General features: G+C 42.5%; 1 protein-coding gene across 1 annotated transcript in view; it reads right to left on the bottom strand.

The window, feature by feature from the left end:
• The window catches only part of dcc (DCC netrin 1 receptor), a gene marked incomplete at both ends in the record, with an annotated part of 166,399 nt that overhangs the window by 43,317 nt on the left and 97,787 nt on the right, over positions 1-25,295 (bottom strand). The window contains 4 exons of the mRNA XM_083910173.1: positions 1,458-1,565; positions 10,553-10,691; positions 12,665-12,903; positions 22,003-22,098. Of these exons, the coding sequence (XP_083766299.1) occupies positions 1,458-1,565; positions 10,553-10,691; positions 12,665-12,903; positions 22,003-22,098 (582 nt within the window). The remainder of the gene's footprint in view (positions 1-1,457; positions 1,566-10,552; positions 10,692-12,664; positions 12,904-22,002; positions 22,099-25,295) is intronic.

The raw sequence follows: 25,295 nt of genomic DNA, 5'->3' as shown, positions 1-25,295 counted from the left end.
AAAACGTTCAAAGACCTTTAATTCTTAATTCACAAACTTTCAAGGATTTCAAGGACCTTGAAGGCAGGAGACATTTACTCAACAAACAAAACACGTTTTTCCTTGTACAAAATTCAAGCACTTTCCATGTCTATTTATTTTTTAAAACTTTCAAGAGACTTGAATTTCCTTTGGCCAACTTCACAAACCTTCAAGGATTTCAAGGACCTCAAAGAAAACCTTAAACATATCAACGTCTGACATCCCAACTTGAAAAACCACTTTTTTCCTTAAATAAAAAAATTCAAGCACTTTCAATGTCTATTTATTTTTTTTAAACTTTCAAGAGACTTGAATTTCTTTTGGCCAACTTCACAAACCTTCAAGGATTTCAAGGACCTGTGGAAACCTTAAAGGACACCTTGGTGACAGGAGACATTTACTTAACATACCAACTTACAAAATTCAAGCACTTTCAATGACCTTTTTTTAAAACCTTCAAGGACCTTGAATTTTTTTTCCAAATTAACAAACTTTCAAGGATTTCAAGGACCTGTGGAAACCTTAAAGGACACCTTGGTGACAGGAGACATTTACTCAACATACCAACTTAAGTTTTTTCTTGCACAAAATTCAAGCACTTTCAATGACCCATGTCTATTTTTAGGGTGATTTTCAAAATCTTCGAGGACCTTGGATTTGTTTTGGCCAAATTCACAAACTTTCAAGGATTTCAAGGACCTGTGAAAACCTTGAAGGGCACATCGGCGGGCTGGAGACATTTTCAAATATCAACAAAAATCTTACTTCTTGCGCTAAATTCAAGCACTTTCAATGACCCATGTCTACTCAGGGACATTTTCAAAAACTTTCAAAGACCTTTAATTCTTAATTCACAAACTTTCAAGGATTTCAAGGACCTTAAAGGACACATTAGTGACATGAGACATCAACGTACCAACTTAAGCTTTTTCTTGAACAAAATTCAAGCACTTTCAATGACCCATGTTTATTTTGGGGCCACTTTCTAAAACCTTTAAGGACCCTGATTTTTTTTTTTTTTTTTTACAAATTCACAAACTTTCAAGGAGTTCAAGGACCTGAAACACAGGGCACATCGGCGGGCTGGAGACATTTACTCAAATATCAACAAAAATCTTCCTAAATTCAAGCACTTTCAATGATGTTACAGGTCATTTTCAAAAACTTTCAAAGACCTTTAAATCTTAATTCCCAAACTTTCAAGGATTTCAAGGATCTTAGTCCTTAGTGACAGGAGACATTTTCTTAACATCAACCTAAGTTTTTTCCTGAACAAAATTTAAGCACTTTCAATGACCCATGTCTTTCAAATACTTTCCAGGGCCTTTCAAATTCACAAACTTTCAAGGACCGGCTCCAAAACTTGGCAGGTGACGCTCTAAAGACGTCGGCGCGCATGTGTGAGCAGAAACCAACGGGAAAGCGTTAAAACTCACCGGTGATGCGTCCGTTAGCCTCCATCGGCGGTTGCCAGCTGATCAAAATGGCGCGCGGTCGTCCCTCGCGACTTATCACCGTCAGGTCTTTGGGGGCGGAGCTCGGAGCTGTAACGGCGGGAAGAGAAGTTTGATTTAATCACCTTTGCATGAATGACATCTTCTCGAAGTCAGTCAGTAGAACGTAAATCCACGGCAGTCACGAGAGGGTAAAGAGAAAAGTTAAGAGTTCAAAGTTGTGCGTCAGTGTCAGTGATGACTCACTCCACAGCCTTGTTTCAGTCACGCGCTCATAAGTCACGGCGGCGGCGGCGGCGTCGCACTCTAATTTACGGTTATGCTCCCGCCGCTGTGCTCTGGGGCTGTTAGCGCGCCGCCATTAGCATAAACAGCATCCTTCCCCAGGTGACTTTTGTTTATGGAGTGGAGGACAGACGCTCTCTGCTGCCTCGCTCTGCCGGGACTTCCTTGTGAGTTTTATCACAGCTGGTTAAAAAAAAAAAAAAAAAGGTCCTTGGGCGAAGGTCTTTATACCTGAATCCTCCAGCCGACAATAACCTCAGCGTGATTTAGGACGCGTGTGGTTTGAGGCCACTTTCTGGAATTTTATGAATTTGCTCCGTTTGAATTTGAGAACAAGGCGAGGAGCGACTGAGCGGGAGGAGGAGGCGGAGCTTGTTCTGGGCCACTACCGGAGGAGAGAATTTAGAAAACAGAACAAAAGTCGGCTTTTTACACGCACAGAAACACTAAAATGCTATTTTTTGATGCTTTTGACAAATTGGGGGCGGAGACAGATCATTTTTAACCACCACCACCACCACAAGAACCTCCCCTTTTGTCGCTTTGATTGACAGCTCATGAAGTTCAACTTCAGGAATTAATGCAATGACTTATATTAATTGATTAATTTCAACTTGAGAGTCAAACACGGTTTGTTTTGCTATTTTGTCACGTCGCTGTGTGGCAACTACGTCTATCGCAACTGCATCTATAGCAGCGGCTGCGTCTATCGCTAAGACTGCGTCTATAGCTAATACTGCGTCTATCGCTAAGACTGCGTCTATCGCGTTGACTACTACGACTGCGTCTATCACGACGACTGCTACGTCTGCCTCTATCCAGGCAGCTGCGTGTATCGCGTCAACTGATTGTATCGCATCGACTGCTACATCTGCCTCTATCGATACGTCTGCGTCTATCGCTACGTCTGCCTCTATCGCTAAGGCTGCGTCTATCGATAAGACTGCGTCTACCGCTAAGACTGTGTCTATCGATAAGGCTGCGTCTATCGCTAAGGCTGCGTCTATCGATAAGACTGCGTCTATCGCTAAGACTGCGTCTATCGATAAGGCTGCGTCTATCGCTAAGGCTGCGTCTATCGATAAGGCTGCGTCTATCGATAAGGCTGCGTCTACCGCTAAGGCTGCGTCTATCGATAAGACTGCGTCTATCGCTAAGGCTGCGTCTATCGATAAGGCTGCGTCTATCGCTAAGGCTGCGTCTATCGATAAGGCTGCGTCTATCGATAAGACTGCGTCTATCGCTAAGACTGCGTCTATCGCGTTGACTACTACGACTGCGTCTATCACGACGACTGCTACGTCTGCCTCTATCCAGGCAGCTGCGTGTATCGCGTCAACTGATTGTATCGCATCGACTGCTACATCTGCCTCTATCGATACGTCTGCGTCTATCGCTACGTCTGCCTCTATCGCTACGTCTGCCTCTATCGCTAAGGCTGCGTCTATCGATAAGACTGCGTCTACCGCTAAGACTGTGTCTATCGATAAGGCTGCGTCTATCGCTAAGGCTGCGTCTATCGATAAGACTGCGTCTATCGCTAAGACTGCGTCTATCGCTAAGACTGCGTCTATCGATAAGGCTGCGTCTATCGCTAAGGCTGCGTCTATCGATAAGGCTGCGTCTATCGATAAGGCTGCGTCTACCGCTAAGGCTGCGTCTATCGATAAGACTGCGTCTATCGCTAAGGCTGCGTCTATCGATAAGGCTGCGTCTATCGCTAAGGCTGCGTCTATCGATAAGGCTGCGTCTATCGATAAGACTGCGTCTATCGCTAAGACTGCGTCTATCGCGTTGACTACTACGACTGCGTCTATCACGACGACTGCTACGTCTGCCTCTATCCAGGCAGCTGCGTGTATCGCGTCAACTGATTGTATCGCATCGACTGCTACATCTGCCTCTATCGATACGTCTGCGTCTATCGCTACGTCTGCCTCTATCGCTAAGGCTGCGTCTATCGATAAGACTGCGTCTACCGCTAAGACTGTGTCTATCGATAAGGCTGCGTCTATCGCTAAGGCTGCGTCTATCGATAAGACTGCGTCTATCGCTAAGACTGCGTCTATCGATAAGGCTGCGTCTATCGCTAAGGCTGCGTCTATCGATAAGGCTGCGTCTATCGATAAGGCTGCGTCTACCGCTAAGGCTGCGTCTATCGATAAGACTGCGTCTATCGCTAAGGCTGCGTCTATCGATAAGGCTGCGTCTATCGATAAGACTGCGTCTATCGCTAAGACTGCGTCTATCGCTAAGACTGCGTCTATCGCTAAGACTGCGTCTATCGCTAAGACTGCGTCTATCGCTAAGACTGCTACGTCTGCCTCTATCGCTAAGGCTGCGTCTATCGATAAGACTGCGTCTACCGCTAAGACTGCGTCTATCGATAAGGCTGCGTCTATCGCTAAGACTGCGTCTATCGATAAGGCTGCGTCTATCGCTAAGACTGCGTCTATCGCTAAGACTGCGTCTATCGCTAAGACTGCTACGTCTGCCTCTATCGCTAAGGCTGCGTCTATCGATAAGACTGCGTCTATCGCTAAGACTGCTACGTCTGCCTCTATCGATAAGGCTGCGTCTATCGCTAAGACTGCGTCTATCGCTAAGACTGCGTCTATCGCTAAGACTGCTACGTCTGCCTCTATCGCTAAGACTGCGTCTATCGATAAGACTGCGTCTACCGCTAAGGCTGCGTCTATCGATAAGACTGCTACGTCTGCCTCTATCGATAAGGCTGCGTCTATCGCTAAGACTGCGTCTATCGCTAAGACTGCTACGTCTGCCTCTATCGATAAGGCTGCGTCTATCGCTAAGACTGCGTCTATCGCTAAGACTGCGTCTATCGCTAAGACTGCTACGTCTGCCTCTATCGCTAAGACTGCGTCTATCGATAAGACTGCGTCTATCGCTAAGACTGCGTCTATCGATAAGGCTGCGTCTATCGCTAAGACTGCGTCTATCGCTAAGACTGCGTCTATCGCTAAGACTGCTACGTCTGCCTCTATCGCTAAGGCTGCGTCTATCGATAAGACTGCGTCTATCGCTAAGACTGCTACGTCTGCCTCTATCGATAAGGCTGCGTCTATCGCTAAGACTGCGTCTATCGCTAAGACTGCGTCTATCGCTAAGACTGCTACGTCTGCCTCTATCGCTAAGACTGCGTCTATCGATAAGACTGCGTCTACCGCTAAGGCTGCGTCTATCGATAAGACTGCGTCTATCGCTAAGACTGCGTCTATCGATAAGGCTGCGTCTATCGCTAAGACTGCGTCTATCGCTAAGACTGCTACGTCTGCCTCTATCGCTAAGGCTGCGTCTATCGATAAGACTGCGTCTATCGCTAAGACTGCTACGTCTGCCTCTATCGATAAGGCTGCGTCTATCGCTAAGACTGCGTCTATCGCTAAGACTGCGTCTATCGCTAAGACTGCTACGTCTGCCTCTATCGCTAAGACTGCGTCTATCGATAAGACTGCGTCTACCGCTAAGGCTGCGTCTATCGATAAGACTGCGTCTATCGCTAAGACTGCGTCTATCGATAAGGCTGCGTCTATCGCTAAGACTGCGTCTATCGGCTAAGACTGCGTCTATCGCGACGACTGCTACGTCTGCGTCTATCAGGTATACTACGAGAATAGCGCGTCTGTGCATTGACCTTGTTAGTAAAGTTGTTGCGCGACAAATTCACCATATCGTAAGAGTTGTCGCTAAGTTGTAGAAACGAGGGTTGAAATGGAACCGAGCCTTAGTTACGCTCATTCATGTGCTTGAAAATTCATGTCGCAAATATAAAAGTACTTCATAAAGGTCAAGGCTGAAGGACAGTGATCCTCAAACACTGGGTTGGGACCCACAGATTGGGTCACGGGACATTCGCCAAAGAAATTTGAAGCATTTTTGCCGAAATTGATGGGTAAATTAATAAAAAATAACATGCTAAAAATGCGAATTATTGGATTAACGATCCAAAATAATATTAGGTTTTACAGATTAATCAGTGCACAAAGTTTGACTTCATGGTTAAAAAGTTTGGGAAACACAGCTGCAGAGAAAAGCAGGAGCGTCTCGTGGTTTGTGGGCCGGACTGACGGCAGTTGAAAACGAGTCCCACGCAGAATATAATTTCCCGCTGATTTCACTCCTTCACGAGCAGAGCTTTTCTCCTCAGCTGTCAGGAGGGAAAATAAGCAGCAGCCCGAGAGTGTGAAGGCTTCGCGTGAGTTCTGCTTTCTGACGTGATTAATGACAACGTTCTTTTTTTTCTTCTTCCCAAACGTCACCCCAGGACAACCCTCGAAAAAACCCGCGCTCTCGACGAAACGTCTTATTGAAACTGACACCGTGAGCCGGAGGGAAATTACAAGTTCCAGCTGAGGCGGTTAGCGATGATGACAACCTGTACTTGTCATAAACTCGCACGCGGAGATCGTGGGAACGAACGAACGTACGTACGTACCGAGCTCGTACCTGCTGGGCGACGCCGAGCCTCCGCCCGCTCGACTCTAACACAATTACATTTTAATTACAGCCTGATCTGCATCACGCTGACAAGTGTAGTCGCTCTAATTAAAAAAACAAAAAACAAAAACAATAATAACAACTCTAATTGAACAACGCAGCTTGGATTAAACGCAACAAACTACCCAGGCGGACATTTTAATATCTTTGCTGGAATTAATTAATTTGACGTCCTTTTGGGACCTTTTTGTCCCCCAAAAACCACGTTAAATTATTGGAATTTCACAGTGTGAGCGAATCAACGTTAAGGTTTGCGTAACGAGCTAATTCTAAGCGTATTTCTTCGCACGTTTCCTGCAACGCAATTAGCACGTGGACACGATTATATGTGGAAAATCTGTCCCGATGGTGGAACTAGCGGAAAAGCTGAGGAATCACAAAGTCAGCTAATAGACGCTAATTTGCAGGTCGTAGCTCCTAAAAGAAAACTTCGGGATGGGTATCGAACACTACATTTGTGGTATCGCCCAAACTTCAGTATGGGTATGGAACACTACTTTTATGGTATCGTCCAAACTTCAGGATGGGTATCGAACACTACATTTGTGGTATCGCCCAAACTTCGAGATGGGTATCAAACACTACTTTTATGGTATCGTCCAAACTTCAGGATGGGTATCGAACACTACTTTTACGGTATCGCCCAAACTCAAGGATGGGTATGGAACACTAGTTTTATGGTATTGCCCAAACTTCAGGATGGTTGGCGAACACTACTTTTATGGTATTGCCCAAAATTCGGGATGGGTATCAAACACTACTTTTATGGTATTGCCCAAACTTCGGGATGGGTATCAAACACTACTTTTATGGTATCGTCCAAACTTCAGGATGGGTATCGAACACTACTTTTACGGTATCGCCCAAACTCAAGGATGGGTATGGAACACTAGTTTTATGGTATTGCCCAAACTTCAGGATGGTTGGCGAACACTACTTTTATGGTATTGCCCAAAATTCGGGATGGGTATCAAACACTACTTTTATGGTATTGCCCAAACTTCGGGATGGGTATCAAACACTACTTTTATGGTATTGCCCAAACTTTGAGATGGGTATCTAACACTACTTTTATGGTATTGCCCAAACTTCGAGATGGGTATCTAACACTACTTTTATGGTATTGCCCAAACTTTGAAATGGGTATCAAACACTACTTTTATGGTATCTCCCAAACTCAAGGATGGGTATGGAACACTAGTTTTATGGTATTGCCCAAACTTCAGGATGTATATCGAACACTACTTTTATGGTATCGCCCAAACTTCAGGATGGCTAGCGAACACTACTTTTATGGTATTGCCCAAACTTCAGGATGGGTATGGAACACTACTTATATGGTATCGCCCAAACTCAAGGATGTGTATCTAACACTACTTTTATGGTATTGCCCAAACTTCGAGATGGGTATCAAACACTACTTTTATGGTATTGCCCACACTTTGAAATGGGTATCAAACGCTACTTTTATGGTATCGCCCAAACTTCGGGATGGGTATCTAACACTACTTTTATGGTATCGCCCAAACTCAAGGATGGGTATGGAACACTAGTTTTATGGTATTGCCCAAACTTCAGGATGGCTAGCGAACACTACTTTTATGGTATCGCCAAAACTTCAGGATGGCTAGCGAACACTACTTTTATGGTATTGCCCAAACTTCGAGATGTGTATCTAACACTACTTTTATGGTATTGCCCAAACTTCGAGATGTGTATCTAACACTACTTTTATGGTATTGCCCAAACTTTGAAATGGGTATCAAACACTACTTTTATGGTATTGCCCAAACTTCGAGATGGGTATCTAACACTACTTTTATGGTATCGTCCAAACTTCAGGATGGCTAGCGAACACTACTTTTATGGTATTGCCCAAACTTGGAGATGGGTATAGAACACTACTTTTATGGTATTGCCCAAACTTCAGGATGTATATCGAACACTACTTTTATGTTATCGCCCAAACTTCAGGATGGGTATCGAACACTACATTTGTGGTATCGTCCAAACTTCAGGATGGGTATCGAACACTACTTTTATGGTATTGCCCAAACTTTGAGATGGGTATCGAACACTACTTATCATACCAAGCACCACCTGAGAAAACCTTGATGTCGCTCAGTAAAATGTTAAAATACAGCGGCGTAAACAGACCGAGCAAAGTCGCAGGAGACAGATTTATTCTCCTCTTCGTCACATAATATACTTCAAACACTGGTTTAGTCAAATCAGATTAAGATGGTGACTCTTATCATTATTAGAGGAGGAAGCTCGTGCACCACAGTTTGAGAACCATGGATTAGGGAGGCGTTACCTTGGTGATCTACCACAGCTTGATAGGTTATTATACTTTAAATATATTTCTCAGTCTCTGTCTGTAATGAGGGCTTAAATACAAACACAGAAAATAAACTGCGGTGTTTTGGACTCAGCCGGCGATCGTTTGTAATTGTGAGGCCGAGGTTTGACGAGCTGTTTTCACTGTTGTGCTGCAGCGCGTCCGCGGCCGGCGGATCACTGCGGGCGCCTGAGCGCTCGCCGTCCGTCTGCTCTCGCCATGAATGTCAATGTATTCCAGCCGGGCCCCGGGGGAGCCGGCGCCGGCAACACCGTCCAGACTTAATTGGATGACAAATCCGCCAAACATGATTGTAAACATCCTGAAAGGGAAACCTTGACATTTTGATTTCTGCGTCCGCCCGTTTTTGTGTTTCACCGACGGCTGTCGCGTCGCTGCAGAGAAAGAAAACTGGGAGTTTCACCGCGACACCTGAACTGAAATGTTTGGCGACGACGACGCCGTTCACAGATATTTACACGTTTTTCAGGCTGTGCAGCAAAAAAACATGCTGCTGCTGCTTGGAGTTTCGGGGATGTCAGTAAAAGTAAATATGCTATTGGAAGAAAAGTATAAACTTTCAAGGTCCACATAGAGAGAGAACCACATCTCAGAAACTGGAGTTTGTAAATCGATTATTTTTCATGCATACATGCAGGGATTTTAGCTCCCAAGGTGTAAAGGGCGTTAAGACACTGAACAGTCTTTAGAGGCGTCTTAAAGGGGTTAGTTTGTGGACGTCTACGATGTCGTAATAACACGTCCACGTCTTTATCTTCACTGTTAGACAGACTTTTCCAAACCGCTCACTCTCCCACACCAAAGCCCATAGAGAAAATCAGTGATTTTAGCTCACATGGACACAGGAGCTGCTGGTCTGCTGCTGCCTCGTGTGGTCACTTTGTGACACTGAAGTTAGTCCGAACAAAGGTTTTTAAAAGCCGAATTTTCAAAATAAGACATTTGAATTTAGTGATGGAGGCAGCAGTGGATCAACAACTCCTGTGAACTCCTGTGTGCTGTGATGTTAAAATCACTGGTTTTCTCTATGGGCTTTGGTGTGGGAGAGTGAGTGGTTTACAAACTTCAGTTTACACAAGGAAAAGTCTGTCTAACAGTGAGATAAAGACGTGAGCACGTTCTTAAGATATCGTAGACATAGATTTGATTAGCTAAGTGGCTAAAATGGTGGGTTTTTTGCTTGTATCTAGCATTTAGCATTTTGTTTTCGCTGGGTGTGAAAGTATCTCAGGCTGCGTAGTAGTTGATTTACATGCTAACATGCTAATACGGTAGTAAAAAATATATATAATGCTGAATGATAGTACAAGTTATTGGACATGGATGCTAACATTAGCAGCTAGTAGCAATGCTGACACAGCAGCTCCTGTGTCCCTGTGATGCTAAAATCACTGATTTTCTCTATGGGCTTTGGTGTGGGAGAGTGAGTGGTTTACAAACTTCAGTTTCCTGTTGTTAAAGTCTGTCTAACAGTGAAGATAAAGACGTGAACGTGTTCTTAAGATATCGTAGACTTAAACTGACGTAGATTTTAGCTACTATTTTATTAGCTAAGTAAACACTTAGCTAATAAAATAGTAGCTAAAATTGTAGCTAGCTAGTAGCTAAATTTATTATTTTTTTTGCTTCTATCTGCTGGCAGCCATTTTGTTTTCACTGAGAGTGAACGTACGTATCTCAGGCTGCAAAGTAGGTGATTTACATGCTAACATGCTAATACGGTGGTAAAAAAATATAATGCTGAATGATAGCACAAGTTATTGGACATGGATGCTAACATTAGCAGCTAGGGCCAATGGTGACATAGTCTTTTGTTAAGTGTTTAAAGTCAATTTAAAACACGTTTATGAACGTGGACACACACACACACACACACGTGTGCGTTCACACTGGAGTTGAAGCACATACACACCTGCTTCATACGTGGTGGCGTGCGCCGTCATACTCCACGTGCTGGACTTGCGGCCTTTGGTCACCATGACGGCAAACTCGTACATGATGTTCGGCTTGAGGCCGGTGACGGTGTGGCTGAGCGCCGTGGTGTCTGCGGACTGGACGCACAAAACAAACGCACAATCACACACACGGGTGAAACACTGTCAAGTCCCCGGCTTCATTAACTCAAACTCAAACAGCTCGTCCTTGTGGCAGAGAGAGAAAAAGACTGATTTTTTCCGAACGAGATGGAAGAAGAAAGAACGTCTGTGTGTGTGTGTGTGTGTGTGTGTGTGTGTGTGTCTGTGTCTGTGTGTGTGTGACAACCTCCATCTGTGCTTTATTAAGACTCTGTCCCTCGATGGATTTCCTATTTCAAGTGTTTTTGAAGCCGAGTTGAGATTATATTGGAATTTTTTTTCCTCAGTCAAATTGAGGGTTTTTTGAAGGACTTTATCTTGTTTTCACAACCTTTCGAGTGCAGCCTAATTATAGCTTCATTGTGATGAGGCAGAAGCGTTTGAATGGACCTTTTCAGAAACACTCAGGATCTGCCAAATGGCCTCCTCTCCCCTCCCACAGCGAGCCGATCAGGTATTACTCAGTCCGGACGCGGAAGCGACCTTCTCAAAACCCCCGCAGAGGCCGACGTTTTGACGCGATTATCAAAATTTACAACGGGACGTGACACCACTTTGCGATCTTTCGAGGTCGTCGCGGCCAAACGCTCCGAGACAAGTGCAGATTTGAACAATTTACAGTTTGTAAAACGTGCTGCTTTCGTTTCAAGACCAGCCAAGACCAACGAGACGAGGCGGGTAGGTCCAAGGTCGAGTCCAACGAGTCCGAGGGAAGTCTCCATTCTGAGCCCAAGATCTGAAAGGACGAGCTTTAATGGAATTCCCACCGTAGGACGTTCGTTTGGTATCACCCAAACTTGGTGATATGTATGAAACACTACTCTATGGTATCGTCCAACTTCGGGATGGGTATCGAACACTATTTTTATGGTATCGCCCAAACATCGGGATGGGTATCAAAAACTACCTTTGTGGTATCGCCCAAACTTCGTGATATGTATGAAACACTACTCTATGGTATCGTCCAACTTCGGGATGGGTATCGAACACTACTTTTATGATATCGCCCAAACTTCGGAATGGGTATCAAAAACTACCTTTGTGGTATCGCCCAAACTTCGGGATGGGTATTGAATACTACTTTTATGGTATCGCCCAAACTTCGTGATAGGTATGAAACACTACTTTTATGGTATTGCCCAAACTTTGGGATGGGTATCTAAAACTTCTTTTATGGTATCGCCCAAACATCGGGATGGGTATCAAAAACTACCTTTGTGGTATCGCCCAAACTTCGTGATAGGTATGAAACACTACTCTATGGTATTGCCTAACTTCGGGATGGGTATCGAACACTACTTTTATGGAATCGCCCAAACTTCAGAATGGGTATTGAACACTACTTTTATGGTATCAGCCAAACATCGGGATGGGTAACGAACACAACTTTTATGGTATCGCCCAAACTTTGGAATGGGTATCAAAAACTACCTTTGTGGTATCGCCCAAACTTCCGGATTGGGTATTGAACACTACTTTTATGGTATCACCTAAACTTCATGATAGGTATGAAACACTACTTTTATGTATCGCCCAACTTCAGGATGGGCATCAAACATTTTATGGTATCGCCCAAACATCGGGATCGGTATCGAACACTACTTTTACAGTCTTGCCCAAACTTCGGGATGGGTATCTAAAACTACTTTTATGGTATCGCCCAAACTTCGGAATGGGTATCAAAAACTACTTTTATGGTATCACCCAAACATCAGGATGGGTATCGAACATTATTTTTATGGTATCGCCCAAACATCGTGATGTACTTTGAAGGAAAACTAAACTGGTGGAGGATCCATCTGCAAACTGGAGTTGTCTCTTCAGTTGGGAACCAGAGCCCAGAAAAGTTCCACACAATGATAGGTTCAGTATTTAAAGAATAACCCAAAACGCCAGTTCCACATTTCAAGCTAAAGCTAGACTCAGAAGTGATGGAGAACTTAGCTTACCTTGTATTTTCCACTGGTGGAGTAGCTGGTCTTCCACTTGACTGAGTAGTACCGGACCTCAGACGCCTTCTGGTTCTTGGTCATGGAGTTGTCGGCCCAGGAGACTCGGACCGAGTCCGAGGACAAAGCCACGGCTTGGACCCCGACTGGAGGGATCATGGGAGTGCTGGTGTCTGGCATGGGAGTGGGGTATTTATCAAAGAGGTGGAACAGGTCGTCCTCAGATGGGTCTATGGGGTCTGGGTGTTTGTTGAAGGGGTTACCACGGCAACCGGAAACCGTACAATGTGATGAACGTGTGATAATGAAGATTTGGACGTGGATGTGGATTAATATAGGTTTGTACACGCAATGTGCAACAGAACAGAGCGGGAAAACGTAAAGAATACATGAGATGATGCGATGTGTTTTTGTTTGTTTGAGAGGAGGGAGTGGACGAGGAGGGAGTGGACGAGGAGGTGAAAGACAAAGAGGAAGGAGAGAAGACAAAGGAGACAAAAGAGTAAGAAGACAGCGAGAGACAAACGCAGTCACGCTAAACAGGAAGTGGAGCCACAGAACCACCGAGGCGTGGGTTTCCGAGGGGGAAACTTCACCCAAACTTCAGAATGAGTATCGCACACTTCTTTTATGGTATCGCCCAAACTTGGGTTGGGTAACGAACACGACTTTTATGATATCGCCCAAACTTCAGGTTGGGTATCGAACACTTCTTTATGGTATCACCCAAACATCGGGATGAGTATCGCACACTTCTTTATGGTATCGCCCAAACTTCGGGGTGAGTATCGCACACTTCTTTATGGTATCACCCAAACATCGGTATGGGTGATACCCGACTTTTATGATATCCCCCAAACTTCGGGATGAGTATCGCACACTTCTTTTATGGTGTCGCCCAAACATCGGCATGGGTATCACAGATTTCTTTTATGGTATCGCCCAAACTTCGGGGTGGGTATCAAACACTACTTTTATGGTAACCTCCAAACTTATGGATGGGTATCGCGCAAACTTTGGGATGAGTATCGCACACTTCTTTATGGTATCACCCAAACGTCTGGATGAGTATCAAACACTACTTTTATGGTATCACCAAAACATCAGGATGGGTATCGCACACTTCTTTTATGGTATCGCCCAAACTTCGGGATGGGTATCAAACACTACTCTTATGGTATCGCCCAAACTTCGGAATGGGTATCATCAAACACTAGTTTTATGGTATCTACTGAACTTCATGGTCAGTATAGAACCTGAATACATTTGAAGTATCTACAGACCTTCGGGCCCACTATCAAACTTGAATAGTTCTGTGGTATCGACTGTCCTGAGCTAAGCAGGGAGTTATGATCTAAGAGCACAGAATAAATATGAGAGCAGAGATTTGCTCCATGTTCAGCTGTAAAAAAACGACTGGGCTAAAAGAAGTAAACCATTTAGATTTAAGCAGGAATGTATTCTCATAGATTTACATACAAACTGGTGGATTTGTCCCCCTAATGGCTATTGAAGAGAACACGTGTGCATTGGTTTCATTTTCCAGACCAGACTGCTGCAAGCTTTTCACCCAATCTGATATTTTTTTTGTTTGCAACCATCATGTTCATTCATGCGTCTGCAATTTTGAATCAGTGAAACCCATCTGTGGATCTGTGGCTCCAGACGAACGGAGACGCTGCCTTCAGGCGCTTTCACAAAAACAAAAAAACAACAATAACAATAATATAAAAAAAAAAAGAAAAGAAAAGTAAAACAATATTTGAGCATTTTTGATCCCAAAGCGCTAACGCTACCCATGCATGATGTTATGTTTACATTTCAATCTCTGTCGATCAATTTTTTATCACCATATGTGAAAGGAGATAAAGAACAAGTCTGTGACGTGCAGCACCTGAACGCCTCACGGCCCGCGAGTTCGGAGTGAAAAGGCACATGAAGGCAGCAGAACATGACAAACATGCTAACGGATATTATGCAAACAGAGAGCTGGGATCAGCAGAGATGGGAATTCTAAAATCTCCTCTGCTGATTCCAGCTCTTGTACCTTCTGATATAGAGACAGGAAAGAGAACCTGAAGGAAACTAAACAAGAGTTAGTGACACAGATATCAGGTTAACAGTAAACAGTTTGTTTGCATCGTCAGAGGACGTGAGACAAGGTGGTAAACTGAGGAAAGGAAGAAGAGAAGATCATCCACACTTTACACATTCATCCTCAAATGATTTAGCACACTCCGTCTTACACCCCATACACCAATGGTTCGCTCCATCGTACGTCCTTGTATTTGACAGGTTGTAATATGTGTAAGTAGTAAAGGTTCACGTTCATGGTCTTCTTTGACCTCGACTTTGACCAAAACAAGAGTGCGCCACCAACTGGACGGTGAAGTGTGAGACTAGCGCAGCCACAATCCACTGAGGTGCTCAAGTACTACTTCAATTTAGGCCCTGTCCCAATACTTCCCCTAACCCTAAATTTTGCGATTATCCCCTGAAAATCAACCCTCAAAATGTAGCGAGCTCTGACGCGGGCTTAAAAAAAGCCCACGTGGCCGATGAAATTACCCATGATGCTTTGCGAATTCAGCGAGCCGGCTGATATTTTTTAAACAAAGATGGCGGCCACGTCTGCCGAGGACCATTTTCGTTGTAGTGTACTTTCGCAAATAAGCACGTTACAATGTCGAATTGTGTTGGAATAATGTTGGTTTGATACACATCCAGAACACTTTAAACACTAATGTCAGAAAATAAGTGACGATTTATGCAAGCAGCTAGCTAACTAGCTAGCTAGCGGCTATTTGCCAGATGTGACCGAATCTTTACAGAATTCCAGATGTGACCGAATCTTTACAGAGTTCCAGATGTGACAGAATCTTTACAGTATTCCAGATGTGACTGAATCTTTATAGAATTCAAGATGTGACAGAATCTTTACAGAATTCCAGATGTGACAGAATCTTTACAGAATTCCAGATGTGACTGAATCTTTACAGAATTCCAGATGTGACAGAAACTTTACAGAATTCCAGATGTGACAGAATCTTTACAGAATTCCAGATGTGACTGAATCTTTACAGAATTCCAGATGTGACAGAAACTTTACAGAATTCCAGATGTGACTGAATCTTTACAGAATTCCAGATGTGACAGAATCTTTACAGAATTCCAGATGTGACAGAATCTTTACAGAATTCCAGATGTGACTGAATCTTTACAGAATTCCAGATGTGACTGAATCTTTACAGAATTCCAGATGTGACTGAATCTTTACAGTATTCCAGATGTGACTGAATCTTTATAGAATTCAAGATGTGACCGAATCTTTACAGAATTCCAGATGTGACCGAATCTTTACAGAATTCCAGATGTGACAGAATCTTTACAGAATTCCAGATGTGACAGAATCTTTACAGAATTCCAGATGTGACAGAATCTTTACAGAATTCCAGATGTGACAGAATCTTTACAGAATTCCAGATGTGACAGAATCTTTACAGAATTCCAGATGTGATTGAATCTTTATAGAATTCCAGATGTGACTGAATCTTTACAGAATTCCAGATGTGACTGAATCTTTACAGAATTCCAGATGTGATTGAATCTTTACAGAATTCCAGATGTGATTGAATCTTTACAGAATTCCAGATGTGACTGAATCTTTACAGAATTCCAGATGTGATTGAATCTTTACAGAATTCCAGATGTGACCGAATCTTTACAGAATTCCAGATGTGACTGAATCTTTACAGAGTTCCAGATGTGACAGAATCTTTACAGAATTCCAGATGTGACAGAATATTTACAGAGTTCCAGATGTGACTGAATCTTTACAGAATTCCAGATGTGACTGAATCTTTACAGAATTCCAGATGTGACTGAAACTTTACAGAATTCCAGATGTGACTGAATCTTTACAGAATTCCAGATGTGACAGAATCTTTACAGAATTCCAGATGTGACTGAATCTTTACAGTATTCCAGATGTGACTGAATCTTTATAGAATTCAAGATGTGACAGAATCTTTACAGAATTCCAGATGTGACAGAATCCTTACAGAATTCCAGATGTGACAGAATCTTTACAGAATTCCAGATGTGACAGAATCTTTACAGAGTTCCAGATGTGACAGAATCTTTACAGAATTCCAGATGTGACTGAATCTTTACAGAATTCCAGATGTGACAGAATCTTTATAGAATTCCAGATGTGACAGAATCTTTACAGAATTCCAGATGTGACTGAATCTTTACAGAATTCCGGATGTGACAGAATCTTTACAGAATTCCAGATGTGACTATGATTTTTTACAGAATTATCTGGAACTTTTCATAGTTTTATCGACTATGTATCTGTACAGAATTCCTAAGTTGTCCATGAATTCTTACAAAACAGTAGCACGCTCCACCTGTAGAATTGTCAACATGTGATGTAGGTTAGCACGTTTGTTTACGTTCACTACGCTAATTTGCATGTAGCGGTGTCCCAATACCACTTCTCTAAACGGGGGGAATTTACGGTCGAGGGAACTCAAAACCAAGCGGAATATTTAAGGGGGAGGTGTTGGGACAGAGCCTTAATCATAAGAAGTAAAGTGTCGCTTTTAAAAACTGAACTCAGGTACAAAAGTACGTCTTCTTTGACATTTCTTCTGATGACTTGGCAAAGTGAAAAAGTTCTAAAACGAGATCGCTTTCTTTGTTTTTTAACAACTTCCTGAAGTTCCTGCTTCACTTTCTTCAGCCAAAGCCGCCGCCACGAACACTTTCCCTCTCTCTGTCTCTGCCGTTACATGTTTTATTCTCTGTCATCATCAGTCGAGGTGGAATAAAATCAGTCTTGATGCCGTGAAGCAACATCGGGCAACTGGTTTCAGCAACTCCAGCCAACGCGAAGAGCTCTACGTACAGATGTTTGTAGCAGACGACGACAATAACGGACCGAGATTATCGATCGAGAGAGAATCTCACGATCTAAACCTTCAGAGAGGATCGAGCTCATGATGCAAACGAACGCCGCGTAACAAACCTGAGCAAAGACGCGGAACAGCAACGTTCCACGAGCTGATGAAAGAAAAGTCGCTTCTGTCAAAAATGATGGAGAGGAAAACAAACAAACAAACAAACGAACGACTCGTGACCCAGAGCTGTGAGATCTCATCCGTCAGAGGTGGCAGCGGTTCTGGATTCAGCCGAACGCACCGAGAGTCACCAGGGAATTCTTCTCATCATTCACCGGGAAGAAGATGATGATGATGATGATGATGATGATGTTAAACAACCACCGGAGGAAATCTCGGTGATCTCAATCTTAAAATCATCTTCAGACGTGAACATCGGGTGCAGGAGTTTTGTGTTGGGACAAAACCGTGGCAGGAAGTTCCAAATTATCTGGAACTTTTCAGAGTTTTATCGACTATGTGTCTTTACAGAATTCCAGAAACAGAATTCCAGAAAGTTGTCCATGAATTATTATAGAATTCCTGAAATGACTATGAATCTTTCCAAAATTCCATATGTGTCTATGAATCTTTACAGAATTCCAGATGTGACTGTGAATTTTTTTACAGAATTATCTGGAACTTTTCATAGTTTTATCGACTATGAATCTTTACAGAATTCCAGATGTTACTATGTATCTTTACAGAATTCCTTAGTTGTCCATGAATTCTTACAGAATTCCAGATGTGTCTTTGAATCTTTACAGAATACTAGATGTAACTAAATCTGTGCAGAATTCCAGATGTGTCTATGAATCTTTACAGCATTCCAGATGGATGTTACTATGAATCTTTACAAAATTCCTCGTCTATGAATCTTTACAGAATTCCAGATGTGTCTTTGAATCGTGACAGAATTCCTCGTGTCTTTGAATCTTGACAGAATTCAAGATGCGAGTAGGAATCTTTACAAAATTCCAGATGTGTCTTTGAATCTTGGCAGAATTCCTCGTGTCTATGAATCTTTACAGAATTCCAGCTACGAGTAGGGATCTTTACAGAATTCCGAATTAGCTGGAACTTTTCATGCCGTGCAGGAGAAGTTCTACAAAGTGTCAGGAACAACTTTAGTTAATAGACTTCTGCCTCAGTCTTGTCCTGATCCTCAGGGAACGCTGTCCTCACTGAACGGGTCACTATCAGTGACCCGGGATAACGTTCCTCATTTGCAGAGAATCGTCCTCATGCTCCGACTCTAACTCTTCTACATCGACCGGGGCGGAGCTTATTTCATTTAAAATTCGTACGATTTTTGCGTCGTTTTTTTTTCTTCTGTCGTGTGCGCGACTGCTCGTGTTTTCCCGGGGGAAACAACGAACGCGGCGGGGGGGGGGGGGGCGGGAGGTTGAAACCGCCGGCCGATGGCGCCGCTTCTTCGCGTGGAGTCGTAGTCGTGTGGTGCGGCGTGAAAAAAAAAAAAAAAAAAAAAAAAAAAGCGAAGAGAATCAACGTGACAGAAGAGAGATGTACAGCTGCAGGCCAACGCACACGCACACACACACACACGCGCACACACACACACACACACACACACACACACACACACACACATTCTTGTACTTACTGCATACTGAGGACCAGTATTTCCACTTTATAAATCAACACAATTACAAATATCTACTTCATGAATGACATCTACAAAGAACTACTGGTTGCAGTACCATAAAATGTCTGCAGGTGGAGCCCCAGAGCAGAAAGGGCTGGAAATATTTTTTCGATTTTTTTTTTTTTTTAATTTTTGGTCCAAAATTTTACAAAAACATCATACATCAACAAAAATGTTAAGTCCAAAATTTGAAAAACATTTTTGACCCAAAATAAAAAAATTGTCCCAAAATGTGAAAAAAAATTTAACCCAAGATTTGAAAAAAAATTTTGACCCAAAATTTGAAAAAAAAATTTAACCCAAGATTTGAAAAAAAAATTTGACCCAAAATTTGAAAAAAAAATTGACTTAACATTTGAAAAAAACATTTGACCTAAAACAAAACATCGACAAAAACGTCGTCCAAAATATGATTTTTTTTTTTTGACAAATTGAGTATAGCATGTTTACGACCTAAGGAAGTGATTTCAATGGAAACAAAGTGAGGACCGGCCAAAATGTCCTCACTCCGTAAAAATGACCTCACTTTGTTGGTTAAAAACCCTCACTGGTCCTCAGTATGTTGCAAGTACAAGAACACACACACACACACACACACACACACACACACACACACACACACACACACACACACACACACACACACAGGAGATTGATGGAGCAGTGAGTGGAGCTGTGGGGCTGCAGCAGACGCTGTCACGGCTAAACTGCTCGTCCAGCATCACAATTAAGCTCCACTCAGGCCGGAATACTGATGAGGAAGCAAGGCCACGCCTCCTCCTCCTCCTCCTCCTCCTCCTCCTGCACATCTCCTTCTCTCCTCCCTCTGCTCCCTTTACCCTTCCTCTAACCTCCTCCTATACTCCCTCACACTTCAGCCTCCCCCCCCCCCCCCCCCCCCCTCCCTCTCTGCGGCGCTCCGGCCGTTGATTAAATGGGAAGTTGGCACTCGTCTGCGTCTCTGCACCGTGGAGGTGAGAATGAGTCGGTTCTGTTAACGGAGATCCCGCAGTTAACGAGGCGTTCTTTAAGGTTGTCAAAAAAACCGCTCCTCGGCACAACTGTCGTCTCTGAGCGGGAGGACGGATTTCGGCCGAGAGTTCCGGAGCGTCTGTGGGAACGCTGAAGCGGACGTGACCCGGCGTGGGCGCCGTCACGTCACGTCACGTCACGTCACGTCACGCCGTCGACTGTGTTTCCACAGCAGCTCCACGTGTGTTTGAGAAGCTCTTTGAAATCCCCTGATATGTGTCTTTGAGTCTCCAGAATTCCTAGTGTCATTTGTCTGCAGGAATAATAAAGACGTGTGTGTGTGTGTGTGTGTGTGTGTGTGTGTGTGTGTGTGTGAGAGAGAGAGAGTCTCTGAATGTGCTTGAATGTCTTAATGAAGTGCATTTTTACAGAATTCCTGATATGAGTCTATACAGTATTTCAATAGAATTCCCCAGAATTCCAGTTGTGACAATGAAACTTTACAGAATTCCTTGTGTCTATGAATCTTTCCCAAATTCCTCATGTGTCTATGAATCCTTACAGAATTCTCAATGTGAATATGGATTTTTTACAGAATTCCTTGTGAATATGAATCTTTACAGAATTCCTTGTGTGTCTACGAATCTTTACAGAATTCCTTGTGAATATGAATCTTTACAGAATTCCTTGTGAATATGAATCTTTACAGAATTCCTTGTGAATATGAATCTTTCCCAAATTCCTCATGTGTCTATGAATCCTTACAGAATTCTCAATGTGAATATGAATCTTTACAGAATTCCTTGTGTCTATGAATCTTTCCCAAATTCCTCATGTGTCTATGAATCCTTACAGAATTCTCAATGTGAATATGGATTTTTTACAGAATTCCTTGTGAATATGAATCTTTACAGAATTCCTCGTGTCTATGAATCTTTACAGAATTCCTCGTGTCTATGAATCTTTACAGAATTCCTTGTGAATATGAATCTTTACAGAATTCCTTGTGTGTCACAGCTCGTCTCTCTCTTGATTAAAGTCCAACAGTGAGTCTCTGAGTCTCTCAGTGATCAGAGCAGGAAAAGCTCAGAAATGTGGCGTTTTTATGAGCGTAATAAAGGATTAATGTCAGCTGCACATGCTGCTGGCTGACGATTGGCTGTTTAATTCATAAGATAAAACTTGGCCCAGAGTTTGGGCGCGTTTCATTTATCTCACTTTCGCAGCTCGTGGTCGACAGGAAGAGCTAATGAGTCTCGCTGTGGCGTGAACACACCCACACACACACACACACACACACACACACACACAAAATGGTAATAAATGATAAAAACGTCACTATTGCAATTCATCACAAACATCTCTGTAACTGTGTCGTTGGGTTGAAAACAGATCTGGATCAGTTTTTATTGACACTACGGAAAATCGCAGCGACCTCAGAGGAGGTTTGTGATCTGCTCTGATCTGAACTGTGACTAAACTTCCAGCTGATAATAAAGTTACTCACTGGGTTTAACGTAAGTTTTACTGCGACTTTGACAGATGCTGTTAACGTAAACCACGGTAACGTCACCGTCAGGTTGTGAGGACTGATATGAAACATGATGTTATCTGAGCCACATGTCACAGCAGTGAGTGTAAACACAGACTGTTGTGACTGCTATCACTGACTTATCTGTGTGTGTGTGTGTGTGTGTGTGTGTGTGTGTGTGTGTGTGTGTGTGTGTGTTTGTGTGTGTGTGTGTGTGTGTTCTTACCCGTCAGGGATCGAGTGACAGCGCTCTCGTACAGTGGAACTCCCTCGCCGGCGTTATTGAACGCCTTCAGGGAAATCACGTAGTGTGAACTTGGCTCTGAGGAGAGAGAGAGAGAGAGAGAGAGAGAGAGAGAGAGAGAGAGAGAGAGAGAGAGAGAGAGAGAGAGAGAGAGAGAGAGAAAGAGAGGGAGAGAGAGAATAGTTTAGAATCGTCTTTAGGAATCACATGTAGTTGAGATTGATCTCAATCTATCTAACCAACGAGTATCTATCTATCTATGCTAGCTAGTTAACTACTATCTATCTATCTATCTATCTATCTATCTATCTATCTATCTATCTATCTATCTATCTATGCTAGCTAACTAGTATGTATCTATCTATTTATGCTAGCTTACTAACTAGTATCTATCTATATATACTTGCTAGCTAACTAGTATCTATCTATGCTAGCTAGCTAGCTAACTAGTATATATATATATGCTAGCTAACTGGTATGTATCTATCTATTTTTGCTAGCTAGCTAACAAGTATCTATATATCTATGCTAGCTAACTAGTATCTATCTATCTATCTATCTATCTATCTATCTATCTATCTATCTATCTATCTATCTATCTATCTATCTATCTATCTATCTATCTATCTATGCTAGCTAGCTAGTTAACTAGTATCTATGCTAGCTAGCTAACTAGTATCTATCTATCTATCTATCTATCTATCTATCTATCTATCTATCTATCTATCTATCTATCTATCTATCTATCTATCTATCTATCTATCTATCTATCTATGCTAGCAAGCTAACTAGTATCTATCTATCTATCTATCTATCTATCTATCTATCTATGCTAGCTACTACTATCTACCTATGCTAGCTAGCTAACTAGTATCTATCTATGCTAGCTAACTAGTATCTATCTATCTATCTATCTATCTATCTATTTATGGTAGCTAGCTAACTAGTATCTATCTATCTGTGCTAGCTAACTACTATCTATCTATCTATCTATCTATCTATCTATCTATCTATCTATCTATCTATCTATCTATCTATCTATCTATCTATCTATCTATCTATCTATCTATGCTAGCTAGCTAACTAGTATCTATCTATCTATCTATCTATCTATCTATCTATCTATCTATCTATCTATCTATCTATGCTAGCTACTACTATCTATCTATGCTAGCTAGCTAACTAGTATCTATCTATCTATTTATCTATGCTAGCTAACTAGTATCTATCTATCTATCTGTTTATCTATCTATGATAGCTAACTAGTATCTATCTATCTATCTATTTATGGTAGCTAGCTAACTAGTATCTATCTATCTGTGCTAGCTAACTAACTAGAGTCTATCTATCTATGCTAGCTAGCTAACTACTATCTATCTATCTATCTATCTATCTATCTATCTATCTATCTATCTATCTATCTATCTATCTATCTATCTATCTATCTATCTATCTATCTATCTATCTATCTATCTATCTCAAAGTTAACTACTTTGGATCCATTTTTAATTCAAACATTCATACTGATATTGAGAGTTTCACACTTTGCAGCATTAGCTCTTTTCATAGCCGAGACAAATCAATACGGACGCTGAAATATCTCTAAACGACTCGTGATGAAATCAAATTCGATGACGCCGTTGTGAAGTGATTGTCGAGAACAGCAGCGACGCAGAGTGCTACGCGTGGACACTCGGGGGATCAGGATTCAGGATTCAGCGACGTCTCCCCGTCAGCGCGGCGTCAAAACTCCAGCATCGGTTAAAACAAACACGCGGCGCTCGCTTCCCCAGACTCTCAGACACATGAATTAATGATGACGGCGGATTTAAAAAATGCAGCGCGGCGTACGTGTACACGTATGTGACGGCGCTCCCGCGAGGCCACGCAACAACCTTCTTTATTATTCCCTCTATTATGAAACCCCGAGACGGGAGTTTTTCATCCGAGCATCAGAAAAAAATAAATAAAAATAATCCGCCCAATTTGTTATTGTCTTCTTTGTCTTCTTCGCCGTGCAGATGTGAGGCTGCAGCCGCAGGTGATGACGTCCTCGCTCTGCTCCAGCGTTTAGAGTTCCACCTCGAGCAGCTACCTTATTAAATTATTGTAAATTATTGATTGTGATTAAATGGGTGTTTCAATCATCGTAACGAATTAATGAAACGGGAAGCGCTGCGTCAATATTGGCGCTTTGTCAGCAGGGGAATGCTGGGTAATTTTTTTTTTTTGGCTGGGTATGTTGAAACGTGAGCAACAAGCTAACAAGAAATTAATAATAGGATTAGGGTTCCCCCCCCCCCCCAGCAGAATCTTATTTAAGTCTGCATGACTTCATGGGATTTGGACAGACTTTATGTCGCTTTAAAAAAAGAAATAAATAAATAAAAAGCAACAGAATAATTCCCAAAAAAATGTTACTGGAAATCATTGTAACCTGGCACAAAGAAAAAAATGGGGTTCAAAAAGTTATTTCAGTCAAAAGCTTAAGTCTACGATATATTCAGAACATACTCCCTGCACCAAAGCCCAGAGAGAAAAACAGTGATTTTAGCATCACAGGGACACAGGAGCTGCTGGTCTAACTGCTGCCTCGTGTGGTCACTTTATGTCACTGAGGTTAATCCGAACAAAGGTTTTTTAAAGCCAAATTAATAAAATAAGACATTGTAAGTTAGTGATGGAGGCAGCAGTGGATCAACAACTCCTGTGAACTCCTGTGTCTCTGTGATGTTAAAATCACTGGTTTACTCTATGGGCTTTGGTGTGGGAGAGTGAGTGGTTTTACCAAGTGACACAAACTTTGTGTTTCAGGCTGGATCTCAAGTCTACGACATCTTAAGAACACGTTTCGCGTCTTTATCTTCACTGGTAGACAGACTTTTACGACAGGAAACTGAAGTTTGTAAACCACTCACTCTCCCACACCAAAGCCCACAGAGAAAATCAGTGATTTTAGCATCACAGGGACACAGGAGCTGCCGTCTCAACATTGGTACTAGCTGCTAATGTTAGCATCCATGTCGAGTAACTTGTACTATCATTCAGCATTATATTTATTAATGCCATATTAGCATGTTAGCGTATAAAACACTTACTACGCAGCCTGAGATAGTTTCACACCCAGCAAAAACAAAACGGCTGCCAGTCGAGATACAAGCAAAAAACCCCACAATTTTAGCCACTTAGCTAAACACTTAGCTAATAAACTATACGTCAGTTTAAGTCTACGACATCTTTATAACATGTTCACGTCTTTATCTTCACTGTTAGAC

The sequence above is a fragment of the Microchirus variegatus genome (assembly GCF_963457635.1).
Source record: "Microchirus variegatus genome assembly, chromosome: 1".
Lineage (NCBI taxonomy): Eukaryota > Metazoa > Chordata > Actinopteri > Pleuronectiformes > Soleidae > Microchirus > Microchirus variegatus.
This window is presented reverse-complemented; position numbering and strand designations above follow the sequence as displayed.